Source organism: Gobio gobio (assembly GCF_949357685.1).
Source record: "Gobio gobio genome assembly, chromosome: 15".
Taxonomy (NCBI): Eukaryota; Metazoa; Chordata; class Actinopteri; order Cypriniformes; family Gobionidae; genus Gobio; species Gobio gobio.
Window position 1 is genome coordinate 28,068,654 of NC_137108.1, and position 24,263 is coordinate 28,092,916.

Below are 24,263 nucleotides of genomic sequence, written 5' to 3' on the forward strand. Positions count from 1 at the left end.
ACAGAATCTGGAGTGCATATAGGCTTTCTCCAGAAGTTCTGGAGTGGATCTGGAGTACCAAGGTATCTAAAAAATAAATTAAAAAAAAGACAGATTTTGATAACCTTTAAGTATTACACATACATGTAGCCTATAATATGCAATGAATTAACAATCTTCCTCTACCATAAGGTGCTCCCAGTCGGGGGCGCTCTACGCTCCAGTCCAGTAGGAGGCGGTAATGCAGCAAAGCCAACCTCAGGCGAAGAAGAATGCGAAAAGGAAGCTTTCGTTTTTTCTTTCCAACCCGCTTCGGTTGCCTCTTTCTCAAGGATTTAGACCTCTTTGGGATATACAAACAACTAATCTTGTAGACTGCTCAAAAAAACGAAACTAATGTACGATAAACATCGAATTCGCAAATGACCTCATTACCGCTACGCACAAAATAAAAAGGACACGGAAAGTTACTACTCGCGTTTGAACGTCTTCAGAGTGACATCTATTACTCGACAAGGTAATTCCGGATACACGTGTTTGTTTTTATTTGTAGGTAATGTACTGTGTTATGAAAGCATGGAGTAGTTTTTCCAAATGACGCCCAACGAACAGTTTTGGTTTTACTTGGGAAGCGTAACTAGTATGTAATTACAAGTAAACCAACTTTGCTAACGTAGCGTGTTGTTTAGGCGTGTAATGTGGCGTTACTAACGTGACGGTGTTGCGTCTGCAATTCGCTGCTGTTTTTATTTGGTTTGAGACTCAAATGTTCCCATAATCTCCCTGTTCTTATAGATGTGTACATTTACCGCCAATTCACTTTTATTTATTTTTTTAAAAAGATACCATTATATGTCTTCCTTTGAGATCAATAAGCAGGCTGTTCGCTTGACTGCCTACATTGCCTTAACCCTTAAAATGAAATAATGCAATTCGTTGTTTGCCAAATCGAAACGAAGTAACTACACGTTTGGTCAAAAACGACCGAAGTTGTATCTCTTAGTCTAATATCTCTTGCTTCCGTCAAGGAAGGGTTTAGCTCAACTATACTTAAATTAGGAGAAAACAATGTTAAATACTTTGAAACAGTTTTTTTTTCTGTGTTCTAGACAGAATATGTTACTTTGGTTGAATCACTTGCCACGAGTATTTGCAGAAACCATCTTGTAAATATTTTGTCTCACTCATGCTAATCTTTGTTTTAAATAAAATATACTATTGTAAACAATAACATAGTTTGGCATTGTAGTTCCAAATTGTGTAAGTTGCTTTGAGTAGAAGAGCCTGCTAAATAAATAAACGTTTTCGGCGTCACCCTGTTGTCTAACTATCATTGTTGTTAGCACTTTATGAGATTATATCCGTACTGGTATGTTGTTTTTCTAGTCATGTAAAAGGTCTGTCAAAAATATTTTTTTATAAAGTTTCCTTAATAGAGTACAGTAATTTGCCAAACCCTTGTGTTGTGTTCTATGATAAACCTGTACTAATTGTGTTAGATACCAGCTTTACCATTTGTTTTTTGTCTTTTTTTCCTTTAGAAATACTGTGTAGATTTTGGTGTTCGTCCTGGCTGTCATAAAGAGGGAGTGATCGCTTATAAAACATCAGGATTGCAGTAAGTAAAAGTTGAACTCCTGAGTTCCTGTTTTGTGTACTTGTGTATAAAATAAGACTATTTTCATTTGAAGAAATTCTGCATTAAAGTGCGCCTGGCTGGGAAACTCATTCATTACACATCAAGTCAGAAATATAACAATGAAGTAGCCTAAACAAAACAAAAATAATAATTTTGTAAACAATAACAACATCTGAATTAAAAATGATGAAAGTTATTAATTTCTATCCATGGGATTACAACTATCTGTTTTTTAAATAAAGCAGACTATACAAGTTTAGTGATTAACTTTGCACCATTCACTACAGACTTGTTTTCTGCTCACTGAATCTATATATAAAGATTATATAATGTATTATCTATATTATAGAATAGTGTTCCTGCAATGTTTCAAATCAGATGTTTCAAATTATATAAAAGGTTAGTGTGCTGTGTGACTCCGCCTTCTTTGTGGAAATCATCTGTTAATTTTTTCTGTTCAGTCAGTCGAGGTCAGACGTCTGGGAGTAAAAACAAGAACACACAGGAGAGCTGCTTTATAGTAGAATTTGAAGTTGTAATTCTACAAGACACTGATTGCTGATTTTAAGCAATCTATTGTATAAAGTTCTATTTAAATAAGCATGGCGCTTTATTGAGTGTAAGCGCACAGAACATATTTATACATTCATCTAAACGTCGGGATGTTCACTAACAGTTTATTAAACAGTATATCAAAACCGATGCCAGATTATGGAGTAATGTGAGGGGTGGGGTGCGGGGCACATCCGGCATGGAGATAATGAAAACACTGTTAGGAAAACATGTCTATGAAAACATGAACATATAAAACAGAAAAAATAACTGCTAGATTATGATGCATCTAAAAACAAAATGACCGTCTCAAATAACCCAGTCAATAATATTGGGCTTTGCATTTGAGCTGAAACTTTGTTTAAACACCACCCTGCAGAGCCTTTCTAGCCGGTGAATAAACAACTCAACCAAACGCATCCTATGTTAGATTAATCTGATATATGCATGATATGCAATTTACATCTGCCCAAAAGGACGCAAATGCGCACATGAACTTGACCGTGCTAGTTTTTACAGTCTATGGTTTGAAAGAGAAACTCACATTTTGAATGGACAACGCTGATACACGGGCAACGAAAGCACAGAGAAACAACATTCTTTTACAATCGTTTTCTCATTATAATGCTATTTACATGACAGATTGGAGCTGCACATCTTGCACTTAATTTTATTTTTCATGATCAAAGTGATTATCACTGCACGTTTTCAAAGCTATAATGAGAAACAACTTTAAATAAAACCTAGGTCTACTGCTAAAAAACATGAGAACAATATACCACTGCTACGTTATTAATATCATCAATGATTTTGAAAAAGAAATAGACCAAAGAATATGACCGTCTCTAATAACCCATAGTCAATAATGTCGGGCATTGTGTTTGAGCTGAAACTGAAGAGAATGAACACCACGTTAACTTGACTGCACTCTGATGTAACTCTCGTTGTGGATTTCCTTTAACAGCGCTGATACATGCGGCACTAAAAGCACAGAGAATTTGCAACATTCTATTACAATTTTGTTTTCATTATAATGCTATGTATACGACAGATTGGCGTTGCACATCTTACACTTGATCAAAGTGATTCCAGGCATCACTGCAGTGCACAATCCAGATCCGTTTAGAAGGCGTGCTGTCTAACACTAACCAATCAGACCTTAGGTACTACCCCAAATGCCGTAAACCAATCAAAAAAAGAGACAATATATTTTTATATATACAGGGCGATCATCGTTTTCATGATCGATCATCGCTGTCACGTTCGAGTACTCGATTACTCATCCCTAGATTAAACACACGGCCCTAATGAACATACCATGTACTTATTTTATAACTGGATAATAACTAGTTACTAACCCTGCCTGGACCTACCCCTAAACATAACCGTAACCCATGTAGTTACCTTGTATTGGCAAGTACATTCTTGGGTAAGTACACTAAGGGTGGGTTGCACCAACAAGGATTAAATTAAACTCAGTTTAGAGCTAATCTAGGATTTGTTGATCTAGGCTTTATTTTAAATCGAGTTGTGTTGCACCACTTAATTTTAAACCCAGATTAACAAATCAGGTTTTAGAATTTAACCTGCGATTAAAACCTCTATTAACGATGAATTTTTGCCACCATGATGGATTCGCCATTGACAGCAACAATACTAATCTTCAATTTCCTTCTTTATTGACCACCAGAAACTCTCTCTCTTTTTCTCTGACATAAGTAGCTGCCGATAAAGTAAATAAACATGTAAAATGTCAGCTGTCTTTATAAAGTGCTACATAGAGAGACGGTTACTGATCAAGCAGGAAATTAAAACATTGCATGCGGATTTCATAAGCATAGAAATATATTTATAGTATCAATTAATGGAGTATATTGTGGCAGCGTAATTTATGACAAAACAACTGTCATGATTGGCGGAGTGACCATCTCCGCTCTTGACAGCGCCATCCATCCCGTTTGATCGCCGTGCAGCAGCCACGCATGGAGCGGGCATGAGAAACGCGAGGTGCGGCCGTGATCACTGTCGCTCACCTCATCATCCCCGCTACTGTTAAATGCTAAGTGCACCTACTGTAAAATAAGGTGCAACCAAAAAAAATGTTCTCCCCAAGATGTCTTAAATTTGGGGATGGAAAAACAAGAATTGCGACATGGCGTAATGTGACTGATTATTAAACTTCAAAAGGCAATGATTTCATTAAATCTAACCACTGCACATTTATATACAAATTTATATAATTGATTCTGTTGCGAATTCTACAGGCTCATGGATTCAGAGCAGTTTGCAATCAATGAATATCGCAGATTAATTACAAGCGATTGGTGTTTGCTAATGATTTAATGTTGATGAATTTTGAGTTTACCTTATGGTGTTTATATCACCTGCAAACTCACAATTCTTTCGGAGAAATTCGCTGTTCTAATAAGCACGGCTGCATTGTATCCAGGGGTTACTAGAGTAACGTTATATTTCTGCATTTGCATTATCTTCACCTACCCATCTACTGATTTATATAACTGCAAAAATCATATTATTTTACTCAGCAAACACAATGGGCAAAGTCATTTGCGCAAAAAATGGACCTCCCTGAAAACTCTCCACCGGATTCACAAACTCTTCGTAAACATCAGATTGGATAGTTAAATGTGTATGTAAATGAGTTCAATAATTTGTAAATGGGGCACGTGTGCACGCTCATTCACAATTGACCATTCGCCAACCCCCCCCCCCTTTTAGTTACTGTTGCTATGTGCGACAAGCCATGACGCTCTCACACCACACACATGTTCTCACGTAGAGAAAATACATCGTGGAGCAAAGAGGACACTGACAACACGCCGACCGACGGGACAGAGCAAGTTACTTTTGATATGAAACAAAGTCTCAACTTTGAAATTGTCATTTTTTTAAAAGAAATTTTAACAATAAATTAGGGCTGGGCGATAAAACGATAACGATACGTATCGCGATAGACATGTCAACGATATCAATAAAAAATGCGTTCGATAAAACGTTCAATAATTATTTTTTCTTGGTTCCATGAACAAAGGCACTCGCTCTCTGATAACCAAGCAATGTAGGGAGTGACAGGCTAACAGCCAATCATGTAACTGTATCACGTTTGGTTGCTCCATATTGCTGTCTCGTGTTGGATTCATTCTTCAGTAAAGAGAACCGGCGTGGAGTGAAAAGTGGAAAATGAGTGCCGCAACGTTCGAGGAAATTGTTGATAAATCAGGAAAACAAGTCAGCTCGCCAGTATGACCGTAGTCAGACCAATGTCGTCTGCAAAATATGCAAGACCGTCGTCCCAACCAAGACTGGTAATACCACAAACTTGTTTTACCAGCCTTGTTTATACTTTCGTCTGGCTCCGCAGCGCGCCTCGTTCGTTTGGGGACGTGTTTATACTCGACACGCTCGCTGTTGTGCTATTCTTGACTTTGGCTGAATCCGAAATCGCCCCCTAAACCCTCAATCACTGTTCTCTACTTTAATCCACTTATACAGTTCACTTGAAGGAGTAAATGAAAACAAGTGAGCGCTGTGTGTACATCGGCTGTACGCTCGTTATTGCGGTGCAAAGTGGGATAAAATGAGTGCACTCAATAACGTCCACTATGGTTTCGGACACCACTACAAATGGCTGTCCCTTCAAATAATGCCCTATTTAAGGGTATAGGGGGCGATTTCAGATTCAGCCTTTGAAACTACATAGAGAGGTAACGTTACTCTGCATCAGTGCCTTGTGACAAAGCATCTAAACGCTAACAGTTACAAAGAAATAACGGGGGCACTGCACCTTAATGTGTGAAGTGTTCATTGCGATTTTAGACTTGTGTTTATATTTTAATTATTTGAGTGTTTTCCATGGTTGTGTTGACATATCTGCCTTTATAACAGAGGGGATTGTAATCAGAGGAAGGTTATGTTTAAATATAAACTATTTTTATCCTGGTCCTTATTTTAAATAGGTCATAAAAATATAAATAATTATCGATATCGACCGATATGAAACACATATCGTGATACAGTTTTCAGCCATATCGCCCAGCCCTACAATAAATACAGTTTTATGGCTCTTTAATGTGTCGTGATTGCTGTAGCGCCTCAGTTAAAGCTGCTTGTGAACCGATTATCTCTCCCTTGTAGTTCATAGATAAGCACGAAATAAACATGAATGAACACTAAAAGAAATGTTGTTTCATCCGCGGAAAGACGTCAGACTCAGTACACACCGTTTTTCCAAGTTCAAGTCCACCGACGTTAATCTACTAACTCTCCTGACTGCTTTGTTGGACAAAACGGCAGATCCGGCGATGTGATTGGTCAGATTGCCTGTTACGTCCCTCGTTAATTAGATGTTAAATTGTCAAGTATGTAATCATACATAACACAGGATGAGCGTGTGTGCGTTTCAGACAGTATAGGGGAGGCTGCAAAAGGAAGACCCAAGACCAATAACTTCAATTGAAAAAGATTTAATTTGTGTTGACAATAAAGTGAAGTAATAAAGTGAAAAGTAATATAATAGTGAAAATAAAGAATATTTACAAAATATACACTTAAGCAGGATAAAGCAAAAAGTCAACAAACAAACTGGGAGAGAGGAAGGAGCAAACGAGTGGTGCTTAAATCAAAGAACAAACCATAACAAAACTCATCTAACTGAAGATTAAGGGAAATAAACTAACTGACAACAAAAGATGTAGAAAGAAACATCTTCAGCGTCCGAAAACGCCATAACTAAACTCCCTAACTAACCCAAACAAAACGTACAATAGTAGCACCACTGCTAAACCTGGTGTGGCTAATACATGAATGAACTACGTGTGGTAAATGTAGGTCGCGACCTGCTTACCTGTCTCACAACCTCTCTTTCCCGTTTACACAGCGCTAGATGATAACTTGAGAATGGAGCGTCAGAGAACAGCGGTCACTCAAACAGTATAATCGAACCTCCAGCATAACACACAGGAACACACAAGCACAAACAAACAGAGAACTGATCTAACTGCTAAGATGTAACAGCAGTGAGCCCCAGATGTAGATCAGCCTCTCAGACTGGACTCTCGAACGAGAGACCGTCATCACTGAGTGTGTACTCTCCCCAGAGTCAAAGTGTGTCTCCCATTGAAGTTTGCGCCATTGATAAACAGCCTCAGGACCGGTGATTGGTTGCGCAATCCTGACGTCAGCGTCTGACGTCCGTTGACTGACAGGCGGTTCCTCCACTCACGTTCCATCCCTGAAACAGACAGCTGGTACAAACGCATTCACACATACACAGCGTGATATATATTTCAACACAGACTGCGTAGCACAGCGTACGTAACACACAACAGATACAAATATATAACAAAACAAACTACGTAGCACAGCGTACGTAACACTCACCCCCTTAAGATGTTTCCTAAGGCAGCTTTTATTTTCTAGATAACGTGTCAGCAATACTATTCTCAGAACCCTTTTTGTGCTTGATAATCAAGTTATAATTCTGCACAATCAACGACCAACGCATAAGGCGTTGATTGTGATTATACATTCGAGTCAAGAACACCAAAGGATTGTGGTCGGTGTACACAGTAACAGGAAGAACAGATGAACCTACATAAACTTCGAAAAACTGTAACGCCAGAATCAGACCCAAAGCTTCCTTCTCGATGGTAGAGTAATTTTGTTGATGTCGGTTGAATTTGCGAGAAAAGTAACACATTGGATGCGCAAGACCATCATCATCTTCTTGAATAAGAACAGCACCCATGCCTAAAGCACTAGCGTCGACTTCCAACTTAAAAGCATGTGAAAAATTCGGAGCAGCGAGGACAGGTGCACTGGTCAACAACAGTTTTGCGCTGTCAAACGCATGCTGACACACGTCAGTCCAAATAAAGGCATTTGCGGGACTTAATAAACTGGTCAAAGGATGTACTACAACGGAGAAATTTTTGCAGAAACTTCTGTAGTAACCAGCCATTCCTAGAAACCGACGTAACTCGCGTCTAGTCGTAGGAATCGGAAAATCCGCGATGGCAGATACTTTGGCACTGTCAGGACGAACTTGACCCTGCCCTACTTCAGTAAACTTCGGTTCAGTAAACTTCGGTACCTACTTCGGTAAAGCCCTACTGTGGCTTTACCGAATTCACACTTGATCAAATTAACTGTAAGTGAGGCGCCAGCCAACCGTTAAAAACTGTCCGCAGAACAGTCAAATGCTTAGACCATGTAGACGAATAGATCACCAAATCGTTCAAGTATGCATTACAGTTCTGAACTCCTGACAATACGATATTTACAAGGCGCTGAAAAGTTGCGGGGGCGTTTCGCAGCCCGAACGCCATAACTCGGTACTGTAGGAAGTTATCAGGCGTAACGAAAGCTGAAATTTCTGCAGCTCGAGCAGTCAATGGCACTTGCCAATACCCTTTCAGCAAATCTAATTTCGTTACGAACTTAGCAGAACCAAGATTATCTATGCAATCTTCCATCCTAGGAAGAGGATAACTATCTGGTACAGTCACAGAATTAACTTTTCGGTAATCTGTGCAAAAGCGAAATGTACCATCGGACTTCGGGACCAGTAAGCAAGGAGAACTCCACGGACTATAACTAGGTTCAGCTAAATCATTTCTCAACAAATACTCGACTTCAGTTTTCATCACGGAACGTTTGGTATTGTTCACACGATAAGCATGTTGTTTGATAGCAGAATCACAGGTCACTTGAATATCATGCTGTATTACATGGGTTTGGGTTGGCACATCACCAAACAGCACGCGAAATTCTTGAATTAACTGAATCATATCCTGTTGCTGGGATTCAAACAAATTGTCAAGCTTAGCTGGCAAGTTTCTCAGAACTTCTGAATTCACAAGTCTCCCACACGTCGATAAATCATTACGAAGTGCAACACCATCAGCAATATCACACTCACCCGAAGGTGGCGCCAACACATTCCCAGACCCTGCGGTAGAATCAAGTACAGCGATAACTGCAGCAGCTTAAACCTCACTATGAGCAGCAACGGGTTTTTCTACTTCCTCCAGCGATTCTTCAGATACTGTTTTCGATTTTGGAAAAGGCCCCACACAATCCAAAATGACATGCTCGAACGGTTTACAAATGACAGGAATCGGAATTAGTGGCGGTGGCGGAATCTTTTGGTTCGGCTTGCCCATCACCTGACATTCGTGACAGGTGCGGCAGTGCTGAGATACATCTCTCTTCAAGCCAGGCCAGAAGAAATGTTTGAGAATACGGTTATAAGTTTTTGTCACCCCCAAGTGACCTGCTAACTCATGATCATGTGCCAAACTCAAGACTTGTTTACGATAGGCCGTAGGCAGAACAATCTGACAAACAGCATCCCACTCATTCTCCACATCCGTGTGAGGAGGCCACTTCCTCAACAACAGCCCATTCTCAATCACATATTTAGCCGAACTACGGTTATCAGATTTAAAACTTTCCGCAGCAGAAAAACAGTTAGCCAGCGACACATCTTCCCTTTGTGCAGTCTTAATGCGTTCCTGAGAAATAGGTTCAGCTAACAACTCAGACGCAGTCACAACATCAACAGAATGTCTATCATGTCTAACCTCTTCAGAACTCTTGTGATCCAACTCAGAATCTGTCTCATTAAACACAGGTGACATAAAAGAATCAGACAGCACAATGTCATCTCCAATTCTTCGTTTTTGTGCACGCGTAACTACACTAGCTGCAAATACATCCGGAAAATTATCAGAGATGTCATCAGCAGGAATAAAACAGTTAGGTCTCTCAACGACTTCAAGTACGGGCAACACTTTACCTCCTGCCAAATCGTTCCCCAGAATGAATGCGACACCCTTCACAGGGAAAGAAGAACGTACACCCACCTTAACAAAACCTGAGACTAAATCACAGTGTAAATGTATCTGATGCAACAGTACCTGTACGACCCCCATTTCAATCCCTTGAACTAAAACACTTGACCCACAGAACGTCTGTTCTGATAATGGAAGTGCATCAGAGATTACAAATGACTGGATCGCTCCCGTATCTCGCAAAATTTGCACCTCTTTCTGATCGTCAGATTTGCCATTTACAGAGATTAACCCCTTCATCACAAATGGCTTGAACCCTGCATCAATCTCATCCTTCTCTAAAACGACTTCCGGCACAGTCTTCACAAAATTAACAGGTTTTAACTGTCCTTGCTGATTCTTACGTTTTAATACTAAACAATCAGAAATCAGGTGTCCCGTCTTGTGACAATAAAAGCATTCTTGTACCTCCTTATTAGGTGGTGAAATACTTTTTGCACGGGTACTCGAATTCTGAGCTGAAGACGCACTCACGGTTTTCTCTGGTCGGTTTACCACAAACACACTCTTGTGCGTTAACACGTACTCGTCTGCAAGGACCGCGGCTTGTGAAAGCGACGCAACCTTTTGCTCATTCAGGTACGTGACTACTCGTTCCGACAAACAATTTTTAAAATCTTCCAAAAGCATTAGCTCTCTCAATGAACTCAAATCCTGCACGTTATTCGTAGACAACCATTTATCAAAAAGAACTCCCTTCTCACGGGCGAATTCCACAAAAGTTTGTTTAGCTACCTTCCTATGGTTTCGGAAACGTTGCCGATACGCTTCAGGCACCAATTCATATGCGCGAAGAACAGCGTTCTTAACTACATCGTACTGCAAGCTTTCCTCTAACGATAGCGCCGAACAAACATCCTGTGCTTTACCCACTAAACGGCATTGTAATAAAAGACACCAAACATCTTTTGGCCAACGAAGAGCAGCAGCCACCCGCTCAAAAGCAGCAAAATACGCATCCACTTCAGATTCCCGAAAGTGAGGCACTAAAGCAATATGTTTATTAATATCAAATGTTGCGGTCGAAACATCACTCACAGAGTTTGCCGAATTAACTGAAGGAACAACAGGACTAACAGGATTAGACTGCGCAATTCGGTCAGAGCCAACCTTCGCTGATTCTAACTCGAGCTGTCGCAGCTTTACCTGTGTGTCAGCCTCAATTTCCAGTTTACGGACCTCTAGGCGTAGCTTCATATCGGCTTGGCGCGTCTCAGACCGCTCCTGTGCTTCCAGCTGAAGTCGGGCTAAACGGACCTTAAGTCGCGCGTCACCTCCAGACTCCACGGAAAACGGAGACAGTGGGTAGAAGGGCCGTAAGACTGCCTTGGGCTCGGCCTCCACCTCCACCTCCACCTCAGCATTCTCACCGGTTGCCACTTCACCATACCCCACACTAGGCAGGTGCCTTTCTACAGCCGACATACCAGCCCTCTCACTATCCGCATCTGGAAATAAAAACACTTTTAGTTCTACCAAATGTTTCAAAATCTCATTTTTAATAACCTGCTTTAATGCTTGCCTCACCACCTCAATCAATTTTGCGGCGAAGGGCGAATTAGCATAATCCCCACCTATGAATTACAACTATGCAAATTGCGTGTCCAGGGGCCTCATTTATAAACGTTGCGTACGCACGTAAAGAAGGCGTACGCCGCTCTCTACGCAATAATTGGTATTTATAAAAAGCAAACTTGACAGGAAAATGTGCGGTCCTTCACGCAAGCTCTGACCCAGGCGTACACACAAAAACGGGTGAAATGAGAAATGGCGCCACCGTCGGCAGATGGAAAAAACACGTGAAAGTGTGTGAAACTGTAGACCGTTGTGTAAAAGAAATGGCAATACTGCCTCTCATAAATAACATGAAGACTTCACAAAGCAAGTCTTACAATTAACAGCCTACACGAACACCTGTTTAATCGATCTGCAGTGTAAAACAAACAAAATCAAACGAAAATTACAACAGAAATACAAATTAACACATATTTGTGAAATATGTTCTGCAATAATATTGGCATGTTATGCAATTCATCCTCATAAATAATATGGTAAACAGAACGAAATAATGTACAAAACTGATATTCTCGCCAATGTGTCCGTCTGGCGGAGCACATATAGATGCAATTAGATAGACAGACAGAGCGATAATTAGGGAGATATATAGATAGATAGATAAATAGATAGATAGATGTATTAATTGTCCACTGTGGGAAAGTTGTTTTCATAGTAAAAATGTATTCATCAGCTACGGAATCATGGTATTCATGCATATGCCTTTAGTTTAGTTTGTTTTTATTTTTGATAAAATAACGTATGTCTCAACCATTCAGAAAGCTGCAAGACATTACATTTGCACTGAACTATTTCCCATTTCCACATAGATTACAACCGACATCTGTAGCTTGTCAAATGCAATTAAATCGATGGAATTTAATTGCCCCATCACAATGCGTAATGACGCACAATGGCTGATCTTGCGCTCTTAGAAGATGTGGCAAATGTAAGGATTCGGAATGAACGCATCTTCAGACAGCAAGAAGACTTGCTGGCAAACGAGGACACATTCTGGCGATGGAGCGCTAGATGCTTTTTTGCCTCGACTTTGATGTCCGACCATTTCTTTTTTATTTCGGCCATGGTCCGAGGTTGTGAGGCTACAGCATTTAGGGTGTCTGCAACCTTTTGCCACTCAAGTGCCTTTTTGGCATTAGTAATGCCCAAACTGTGCCCTCCAAAACAAAATTGTTCTCCTCTTTTCCACCTCGTCAACGATAACTTCTACTTCACATTGAGTGAAGTTACGTTTTTTTCATTTCCTCTCGGTGTTTGCCATGATTTCACAATCAATGAATATTAACTTGTGGGCGATTCACAGACTATTTATGGGCAACTATGGGCGTGACATGAAGCCGCAAAGCCGGTTTTATAAATCCAAATATTTCTGTGCGTACGCATGTTCTATGTTTCATCCGTACGCCACTTCTGACGCAAATCCTACGCAAAGTTTTATAAATGAGGCCCCAGGAACGCTGTGGAATCTTCTGGACTCCCTTCTCAGGTTTTGCTCCAGTATATTTCATAAATTCTAAAGAGACTAATAGCTTGTTACGTCTCCCTATTTAATATGTCTAGGGGTAATAGGGTATGTAACATAAATGTTAGATAATTTTAAAAAAATAATAAAATTATGAAACGGGTTAATTTACTGATGGCTTGTGTGGTGAGATGAATCAGGCAGAGACAGGTATGAATGTATGCTTTTTAGTAGTTCAAAATCATAAGGAAAACACCAGATTGTGTTTTTACAAAGCAATAGTGAATCAAGAAATAAACAGAATATATACAAATAATAAAACAAAAAAACACGGAACACAGGAGGGAGGGACAATGAGCGGTGCTAAAGCAAAGCAAAACATTATCTAATTTAAACCATTTAAAGTACTAAACTAACAAAGAAATGAACTACGAAAATAAACAAATCTTCCACAACTAAACTACACTAACTAACAAACATAATACATGGGGTTGCATCCGCAATCTCTAATGTGTTGCATTGTGTAGGTCACGTGACATTCTACTATCCCTCCTGTCTTCTCTCCGGAAGATATTTCGAATGAACAGTAGAGTCACATCCCAAAATAATCAAACAATACAAACTTAGAAAAGCAATCAAGAAAAATAACTTCAACACTAAATAAGTTTCACTAACAGCAAAACTATTGAGGAGACTAGCAACAAACAGCAAGACCTAAGTCAAACAAGAGAAAACATGCGCCTCTTGTCACTTCCGGGTCTTTATACTGTGAAGGTGAGTTTGGATTGGTTCTTTGAGGGGGTGTAACCACATTGGCAAATGATGATTGATGTGATAACAGCTAAGAATGAAAGAAAGGGGGAAAAACAAAACAAAACCAAAAGACGCCGCAGATGTAACAAGCCCATATGCCTATTGCCGAACAATAAATATTAAATTAACTTATCCACCAAAGCTTTTTTAGCCAGCTGAAATAATGCCTGGTGCGCTTCTGAAAACGGCCAGCTGGTGGTGCTTAAGAGCACTTTGGAGTTGTAGTGTTTTTCCAGCTGAGACCCTTTGGTTGCTATGATTTGGAATATTCATGGCAATAACGTGTTACTAATCTCATTTTGAAGAATATGAATATAAAAATGCAGTAACCAGCAATATTAACCTCTCCAAGTAGGATGGTTGGTCATGTAGTATTTGTCCCGCACCTCCTCCACTGCGATTGGAATGCTTAGGTAAAAAAGTGACAGTAACGAGCGCTGCGTTTTACCCAAAGTTGAAGCTTCTGTAGAAATCCACACTGAATATTTGAAGCTTCAGAAGTAGTTTCGGAAAGCTTTAGTCTGTCTGTCTGTCTGTTTGTTTGCATTTTGATTATGTCGAGAACTGTTCATCCAATCGACTTCACTCACAGCAGGGGGTTGCTGGGGTCCCATTTGGTGCAATATGGACACGCGACACATTCAGAATTAATAATCTTTTAATAAACTAAGTGGCGCGCCTCACGCGGACAGGGTTTATATGCTCCAAGAACGGACACTGCACTAGTGATACAAAACACAGGTCTGTTAAGAGCAGTACTTTTTAATAAAGTAGCCTAACATTTTTCTGACAAACAAATTACTCCCAAATCAGAAATTAGCAGCAAAGTAATTACTGACACATTAAAGAGGATGTTGATGTTTATGGCTGCGATACCTGGGGAAGTTCCTATAGACAAATAATTATTTGGCTGGGCTACTGTCTGTTTTTTTTATTTTTTTTATGTCGTATTCGCAAATATTTTCCAAGCAAATTAAGTGCACGTTTTTATCATGTGTAAAATTAGGGATTAACATGGCGGATAAAAGCAGACAGTTTTTTTACACCAACAATATGCTATAGGTACTACTTACAGTAGTATATTTGGCACACTGCCTTTGTCTTGTCCTCATTCAATTTAAAGTGCTCCCATACAGCTGAGGTCTTCGGCTTCTTTGTCTTCTCTTCCAGATGAACTGAATCATGATGTTCACTCAGGCGATTTTACTGGGGCACGTGACGTCCCAATAAAATCTCATGTTTGAGTTTTAACAAGTTCCTACCAAGATCCTATATTTCGCAGTAGATTCATTTAGATTAATAATAACAGGTAAAAAGGCTAATACATTTTGTTTCTATTATTCTTTTTCCACAATGTCAAAGCAATGCAGCTTAACCCAAAATGGTAAAATATTTGTCACAAAGCAAAATATAATATAAACAGCAATGGAACAGTTTGGGCCCTGTTGTTAATTTATAAAATTAACATTTTATGTGTTAGAACAACTTTCTCTGCATACTTTACAGTATTACGAGAGAGATTCTTAAAGGAATATTATAACTGAAATGTACTCAAATTAATCTTAATTGAGAGACTTGAGTCAGATTCACCACAAATTGGGAAATCTATATCCATACCAATCCCCAACACAAATACCACAATGGTAGGTCATATGGCTCAATTAGGTCATGTAGGTGTTGATTTAGTAACTGATCTTGGCTGCATTTCCCAAAACCATCTTAAGCTTAAATGGATTATTAAAAAGTTTGTGTTTTTTTACATTCATTATTTTCATTTCTTAAAGAAATATCACTTGCTATTAAATTTATTTGTCTTACATGTCCTCTGCTTTCCTTTTTTTTCCCCAGATGGCAATACCTGAATTGCGGGCCAGCACCTGAAACAAGGCAGGCCATATCTAATGAGGTTTACATCACTGCATTATGCTCAAAGACCACATTTCCTTACAGAGTTGGGGAATTGATGATGATTGATTTGACAATCAAAGACTTTTAAGGATATATTTTTAATCCTTTATGCAATTTTCTGTTTTATTGAAGTTGGTGGAGTTGCCATTTTAGAGATGCTGTAATTTTTTTTTTATTATTAAATGCATATTAGAACTTAGCTTTGTTTTCAACTGAGGTGAGATTGGATGTCTCACAAACTTTTTTTGCCTGGAGAATATTTCCAATAGTCCAAGTTATCATATATAAGGATATATTTTTTAAACATCTCGCATAATCATGTTCCCAGATTCTTAAACCATTGAAATTTATTAGTCAAAAGAATCTACATTTGGCATTGTCAGGATGGCGTACCCAATGGGCTTCACTCAAGAGTTAGGTGGGGGAGATGCCTTCATCTGCACAGAGTGTGGTGAAGGGTTTAGTCAGTACCATAAACTAGTCGAACACATGGCCATTCATGGACTTACTGGCTTATTTTCCTCTGATGGTTTAAACATTAGTAATGGTAGTTGTATCAACGCATCCATTGAGGTTGCTCTCCATGAAAACGGAATGCTTACTGTGGTTGATCGATCTGCGTTATCTAACTTTACTTTCTTGTTTGGAAAACCTTCACCCAAGTCATTATGGTGCCAACCCTCTAATCAAGAAGCCTTGACTTCATCCAAGATGCAAGAGAAGCAGTTTGCTCAGTTTAAATGTGAAAAATGTGGACAAATGTTCAAAACCCCAAAAAGCTTACAACTGCACCAGCAGTACCGTGCCCTTGAGCAGGGGTTCAAATGCACCCTGTGCTGCAAGGTGTTTAATGACCGGGAGAGTTTGCAGAGCCATCTTCAAAACCATGCTCATGAACGCTTCTATAGCTGTGGACACTGTGGAAAGCGATTCTTAAAACAAGAGACCTTGCTGTCACACCAAAAACAATGGCATGGATCTATTGGTTCCAAGACTTTGAGTAGATCTGAAGAAGATCAAGAAAATAGCATGGAGAAGTCTTATCCGTGCAAAGTCTGTGGCTTACGCTTCTTTTGGTTGTCTGACTTGCAAAGCCACCTAAACAGTCATTCTCGTGTCAACAAGCCAACCACTGAGGTGACACAAAAACAGGAATCACTTGGGGAAGAAGAAAGTAAGAAAACTGGCAGTGATTCAGTTGAGCCATGTCGATGTGGCCTGTGTGGAGAACATTTCAACCAAATTTCAGATTTAAGAGAGCATCATAAAACACAGCATCCAGATGAGGTTGAGGTAAAGGACTCTTCAGGTTTACCAGCTAAAACAAAACCGTACCATGGTGTAATGCAACAAATGGTTGCAAAACAGCAAAAGCAGCCGCTAAGACCAAGCATGAGAGGAAGACATAGAGGAATGAACAGATCCAATTTTGGTGGTAAAATATTCTCCTGTAAACTCTGCCACCGTGTGTTTGTGCACTCAAGCAGTCTCTCTCGTCATATGCGGTACCATAAGGGTACTTTGCATGCCTGTTCTTATTGTGGAAGGAATTTTCCACAAAGATGTGATGTCACAAGGCATGTGGCCATGTACCACAGTTCAGCGCTTCAACCTAAGGCTTCTGGGGAGTCAAAGACCGAACATGAGGTTAAAAGCAGTGAACAGGAACCTGCGAAAGCATCAACAGAAACAAAAAGTGATAGTGAACAAGAGGATCTTGAAGAAGAAAACCAGCCCGAATCCAAGGCAGATGACCGGTTATTTGGTTCTCGATATACGAGAACTTACACACCAAGGATGAAGTACAAGTGCAAAGAATGCTGTAGAGTCTTTGGGCTACTTAGTGTTTATAAGCGACATGTGTATTTCCACAAGCGAAGTCCTTGCAAGGTATTGCTCAGTTGCCCTCTCTGTCCAAGCCGCTTTACATTCCTCTCTGCTTTACATAGCCATCTTGAGAATCATCATAAAGGAGACTCTGAGAACGATGGCACAAAAGCTCCCGAGACCAATGTAATTAATTCCGAAAACCAACAAGAAGATGATGATGCTGAAAAGCCTGATAAAAATGCTGATAATGAAATGTCATCGGAAATAATGAATGAATCTACTGAATGTTCTCAGACCTAGAAATGCAAAAATGGTCAAAAGTATATGGACACCCTCTTCTAATGAACAAGTTTGGCTATTCCAGTAAATTCAGTGAAGACAAATCTTAATTCTCGAGTATAAAGTGATATTCTAGAGTATCGTGTCAAAGGTGAGGACTCTTTTTCTATTCCAGCAGGGCAATGACTCTGTGCTCAAAGAGATGATCTACTGATTCAGGTGTTGAAGAATGTGAATGTCATGAGCAAATCCCAGGCCTAACCCCTAATGAACACCTTTAGAATGGATTGAGAACCCTTTTGTTTCATGTCATTCTTTTGTTCGATGTCATTGCCTCCTTGATGCTCTTGTTTCTTGAGCAAGTCCCTGCAACAATGTTCCTTCCCAGAAGAGTGTGGAGGCTGTTATGATGCTGATGCTGGAAGATATCTCGCTGTACTGATTTACCCCAAAGGCATTACGGTCTTCATTCAAGCCAGCACTGTCCTTTTACAAATGAAACGGGCCCTCCTTACATAGTTGCAACAAAGTTGGAAGCGACACTGGAATACCTGGAGAAATGCCAAACCTGTTAATTAAAAGTGTCAATAATGATGATATAATGTTTGTCAGCAATGGAAGGCTCGTAGTTAAACAGAAATGAACACACTTTTTTAGTCTTTAAGTGTTGTACTTTTATAGTGTTAGAAGTGTTCTATAGACTTCTCTGATGTACTGAATGAATACGGTTTCCTTGTGTGTTGCATTCGTTGTTTATAAAAAAAAAACTTCCCATCAATTCTCTTTTGCTTTTTCGGGTTTTTGGATGTGCTCTTCGAATTCTTTTTCAAAATAGGCATTGACACTATGTGCATGCACAAACCAAAGGGGCCTGTATAAGAACCTCTATAATGACCAGAGTGTCTGAATTTTAAATTGAAAATACTTTAACCCTTAAGAACAAAGCAGAAGTTTTTACTTCTGGAATTACTCATGTCATTCAAAAAGTCTTTCCTAAAAGTTGATTGAAGAGCACGCCTATGGTGCAGTTAGGGAAATGTGTATTTTAGCTATACTTTTTATAACTGCTTGTCTAGATAAGATTTTTTTTTTTTTTTTTTTTTTTTTTTTACAAATTGTTTGTTTATTTAGTAGTGATGCAAAACATTTTTTCTATTCTCATACATCAGTAACAGATTTTGTGCAAGTCTAGTTTCACTTGTTTAAATAAAGATAATTCTGTTTTCCCCCTCTAAGTCCTTGCAATTGTTTAATTTATTTTCACTCAAAGCTTTAAATTTTGTATTTATGCATACAAATATTGTTATCCCCTTCTTTGATATTGGTTATGATGAATACACATTCCCCTTGCCCTTAATTTGTTACAATAATTTAAGATTTCCCTTAGTTAGCATGAGTTAAAGATGCACCCAGTATTAATTTTTTTCATTCATATTCATTCATTTTTTTATTAGAACTTAAACTAATTAAATTAAACCTTTTACTGGATGATGCTACATTCACTATGCAAGATGTCAAATCTGGCACGACTTTCATTTTAGCCCAGCACAACATCAAAATTACTGAGTGCACCTTTAAGAGAACTTATTCTTTGGAAAAACTGCTTATGCATGCTTACACCGATCAGGCATAACATCATCATAATATTGTGTCCCCCTTTTGCTGCCAAAACAGCCCTATCCCGTCAAGGCATGGACTCCACTAGACCCCTGAAGTTGTGCTGTGGTATCTGGCACCAAGATGTTAGCAGCAGATCCTTTAAGTCCTGTAAGTTGCGGGGTGGGGCCTTCATGGATTGAACTTGTTTGTTCAGCGCATCCCACAGATGCTTGATTGGATTGAGATCTGGGGAATTTGGAGACCAAATCAACACCTAAAAATGTGTTGTTGTGCTCCTCAAACCATTTTTGCTTTGTGGCAGGGCACATTGTCCTACTGAAAGAGGCCACAGCCACCAGGGAATACCATTTCCATGAAAGGGTGTACATGGTCTTCAACAATGCTTAGGTAGGTAGTACATGTCAAAGTTACATCCACATGGATTGCAGGACCCAAGGTTTCCCAGCAGAACATTGCCCAAAGCATCACACTGCCTCTGCTGGCTTGCCTTCTTCCCATAGTGCATCCTGGTGCCATATGTTCCCCAGCTAAAAGATGCACATGCACCCGGCCATCCACGTGATGTAAAAGAAAACGTGATTCATCAGACCAGGCCACCTTCTTCCATTGCTTCATGGTCCAGTTTGGATGCTCACGTGCCCACTGTTGCCGCTTTCTGTGGTGGACAGGGGTCAGCATGGGCACCCTGACTGGTCTGCGGCTATGCAGCCCCATACGCAACAAACTGCGATGCACTGTATATTCTGACATCTTTCTATCAGAACCAGCATTACCTTCTTGAGCAATTTGAGCTACAGTAGCTCGTCTGATCAGACCACACAAGCCAGCCTTCGCTCCCCACGTGCATCAATGAGCCGTGACTGCCTAATAAACAATTTTTTTATTAGTAAAATTGTATATGGATTTTTTGCATTAGTTTTTAAATAAAGAAGCCAATTTTTTTTCTGTGCTAACCAGCATGCTACAGATTCTGTTTTACGCAACAACTGAATATCAGCCCTTCAATCTTTCTTTTTTTGTCAAATCTCAGTTCCGCCAGTGGTGTGGGTTCAATCTAGGTTTATGTCTGCCACATACTGATCAGATGCTTTTGTTGGGGGGCATTCACATAAGAATGGACACATCTCGAGCCATGTTTTTAAACTATGAAACTATGGCAGATGATATATTGAAACTATCACAGAAATAAAAACTGGCATAGTGTCTATACATGACACCAGCATTGAAATGCGCAATTACAAATAAGTTCGTTTTAGTTCAAGTTATAGAGATAAGGTAATGGTCATGAGTAAATGACCTATTTCATCTGACACATCTGCTACCATGTTTACAAATATTAAAACACCCAGAAATTATCTAAAAGACTGGACTGTCCTGGGGTGGCAAGCAATGAGTGGCACACTCAAGATTTCAAATCTGAGGCCCCGTTTACGCTTAATACACATGGATTTTAGTTAATCTGATGACAAGTGGTCAAATAAGACCCATTACCATTTATACCTGAGCCTGGTTGAAAACTCTTTGATGTAAGGTTACACCTGAGGAGGAAACAAACGTTGATTGAGACTATGGTAACCATAGCAATGTTCTAGCTTCATCGTTTGTTTGGTACCTGCTATTTTTGACCAAAGTAATATTACAGTAACCAAAGACCTGTTCTACAATTTGAACTAAACTGCCGTTGACAGATGCGTCATGTATTGTTTATGTTTGCAAGGCTTCTACGCAGAGCACTCTATTTCAGTGTTGCCATGTCTATTTTGAGCCGCGTTTCCACCGCAGGAATTTTCCCTAGGAACTTTGGGGTGGTACTCGGTGTGTTTCGACCGCAGGAACCAGGGTCTAAATGAAGTTCCGGGTAAATATTTCCCCTCTCAGAACGGCCCTGCTCCCGAGGTGGTACTTTTTCAAAGTTCGGTAACTTTCGGGGGTGGGACTTGTGCGTTGAACATGCTGATTGGTTGAGCTCTCGCAGCATTTTATTTCAACCGGCATTTTTAAAAGTCTTTTGCGAGGTTCGTTCTGCGTTCAGCAAATATCAGTCTCACTATTTCTGTCCGATTGTGTGCGTTCGTCTCAGCAATCGCACGGTCAATGTCTGTAATAGCTGATAATAACTTACGTTGTCTTATTTTAAATTTAGCTTTACAAGCTTTCAGAATACGCTTTAGTATCAGTGCTCGTCTCTTTTCCGCCGTTTTGTTAATTACCTCTTTAGTAAACACATTACTATACACATTACTCAATACATTACTAGAAAAAGCAGCGCTGCTTGCATCTCCTCCATACGTGTTATTGTTGCAGACAGTATTGCACAGAAATTATTACTGTCCGTCGCTGACTTGGAGGAGCAGTCGCGCCGCTCGCAGTCCTACATCACCGGACTAATTTGCCTAGTCTTCTCGGTACTTTAGACCGCAGTGGAAACGCAGACAGCAGCAGGTCTGGGGGGAAAAAAGTTCCTGTAAAAAAAGTTCCTGGTACAAATTGTTCCGGGTAATTTCGGTGGAAACGCGGCTTAAATCAACAGTTTGGTCAAATGCAAAACCTTAATTTCGAGTGTATACAGGACCTAAGAGACCTGAAGCTTTTAAGAAAACAACAGTGTCCATTGCTGACAATATTACTAGCTTATTTTGTCCATAGGGTAGTCTAAGAGAGATTGGTGATATCTTTTGCTGAACACAAGAACTCTCAGGTCTGTCTTGGAATAGATAAAACACTAGACATTGCCATATGATATAATATACATAGTTCACCAGACAACACCAAGTTGTGTTTCTTCTATTGTAAAAAGCCATACTGCAAGTGTGGATATATTATATCGTACTCTAGTTCACGAGGAACTCCTTTATCATGTAATATTTCTTTAAGACTCTGAGAGAGTGCAAGCATTGGTAGACATGTTTTAGAATGGCTACAGTTTTGTGGGGCCAGATCAGATCAGATCAGTAGAGATTCAAATTGATTATTTCCACTGTAGTGCTGGTAATGTTATTGCACCCTTATTGAAATTACACCCTCTGCTTCTTTGAAGCCATCGCAGTAAGTTCTGTTGTATTCTTATTCAAGGACATCTTTAAAGACCTTCACCTATTTTCTGGCATGACTCATTGTGACTCATTAAAGCTGCGTTTCCACCGAAATTACCCGGAACAATTTGTACCAGGAACTTTTTTTACAGGAACTTTTCCCCCCCAGATCTGCTACTGTCTGCGTTTCCACTGCGGTCTAAAGTACCGGGAAGATTAGGCAAATTAGTCCGGTGATGTAGGACTGCGCACGGCTGCTCCTCCCAGTCAGTAATGGACAGTAATATTTTTTGCGCGATACTGTCTGGAACAATAACAAGGAGATGCAAGCAGCGCTGCTTTTGGTAGTTATGTATTGGTTTAATAAAGAGGTCATTAAAAAAACGGCGAAAAAGAGACGAGCACTCATACTAAATCGTTTTCTGAAGCTCGTAAAGCTAGATTTAAAATAAGACAACGTATGTTATTATCAGCTATTACAGACATTGACCGTGAGATGGCTGAGACGAACGCGCGCCATCAGACAGAAAAGAGCAAGACTGATATTTACTGAAAGCAGAACTAACGAACCTCGCAAAAGACTTTTAAAACTGCCGGTTGAAATAAAATGCTGCGTGAGTTCAACCAATCAGAATGTTCAGCGCCCAAGTCCCACCCCCGAAAGTTCCCGAACTTTGAAAAAGTACTACCCCGGGAGCAGGCCCGTTTGGAGGGGGAAATATTTACCCGGAACTTCATTAAGACCCTGGTTCCTGCCCTGGAGGACCCTGGAGGACCACCCCAAAGTTCCTAGTTCCTGGGGAAAGTTCCTGCGGTGGAAATGTGGCTTTATTTAGCCCAGTCATGCCATTGGCAAACTTAACTACTGCTATGAGTAGCTGTACAGGTGAACAAGGAGGCATATAAGTACAGTCCAGGACTGAAGCAGCAGGCTATAGAGGATGTATTGAGGTCTGCTTGTCAGGAATTCCAGTATCCAACTGTAGACATCCAACTGTATTGCATAAGCCCTGGTTCTATATTTTCTGGAAAAGCTTGCTAGATTGATTAACCATTGATTAACCAATTAGTTCAAGGATTTTTGCAATGGAGCTGCTTATATGCAATAGATTTAATATTTCCATTTTGGGGTTATATCTAGATGGTAGAGACAGCTCTTCCATTTGTGGATGTGGAAGTGGCCACCTCATTTAAAATTAGAAGAGGGATCTTTGAATACAGGTGCTGGTCATATAATTAGAATATCATCAAAAAGTTGATTTATTTCACTTGTTCCATTCAAAAAGTGAAACTTGTATATTATATTCATTCATTACACACAGACTGATATATTTTAAATGTTTATTTATTTTAATTTTGATGATTATAACAGACAACTAAGGAAAATCCCAAATTCAGTATCTCATCAAATTAGAATATTACTTAAAGGGTAACTAAACCCTAAACCAACTTTTTTTAGTTAATGATCTGTAATACTGGGGCTTTATTAATGCTGTTCATTGATTCGAGTAAATGTTTTGACATTTGAGTAGAAAGTGTTTTAATTCTATAAAATATGGTGTAAAACCGCCAAAGTGCTGCCCTCTTAAGGTTGAACGGTGGCTACTGCAGTTGAATTTTCCTATTGGAGGTTGGTGTACATCGTGACGTAGGATGGTACCTCCAACAGCTCACTATCCGCTCCCCTAGCACGAGCTCAC

The 24,263-nt window shown here is 39.7% G+C and overlaps 1 protein-coding gene across 1 annotated transcript; it reads left to right on the forward strand.

The window, feature by feature from the left end:
* Nucleotides 1-233: 233 nt before the first annotated feature.
* Nucleotides 234-19,145, forward strand: LOC307138102 (uncharacterized protein). The gene is made up of 3 exons (XM_079836244.1): nucleotides 234-496; nucleotides 1,521-1,597; nucleotides 15,743-19,145. The coding sequence occupies exon 3, from the start codon at nucleotides 16,187-16,189 to the stop codon at nucleotides 17,930-17,932; it is 1,746 nt and encodes a 581-aa protein (XP_079692370.1). The 5' UTR covers nucleotides 234-496; nucleotides 1,521-1,597; nucleotides 15,743-16,186; the 3' UTR covers nucleotides 17,933-19,145.
* The last annotated feature ends 5,118 nt before the right edge of the window (nucleotides 19,146-24,263 follow it).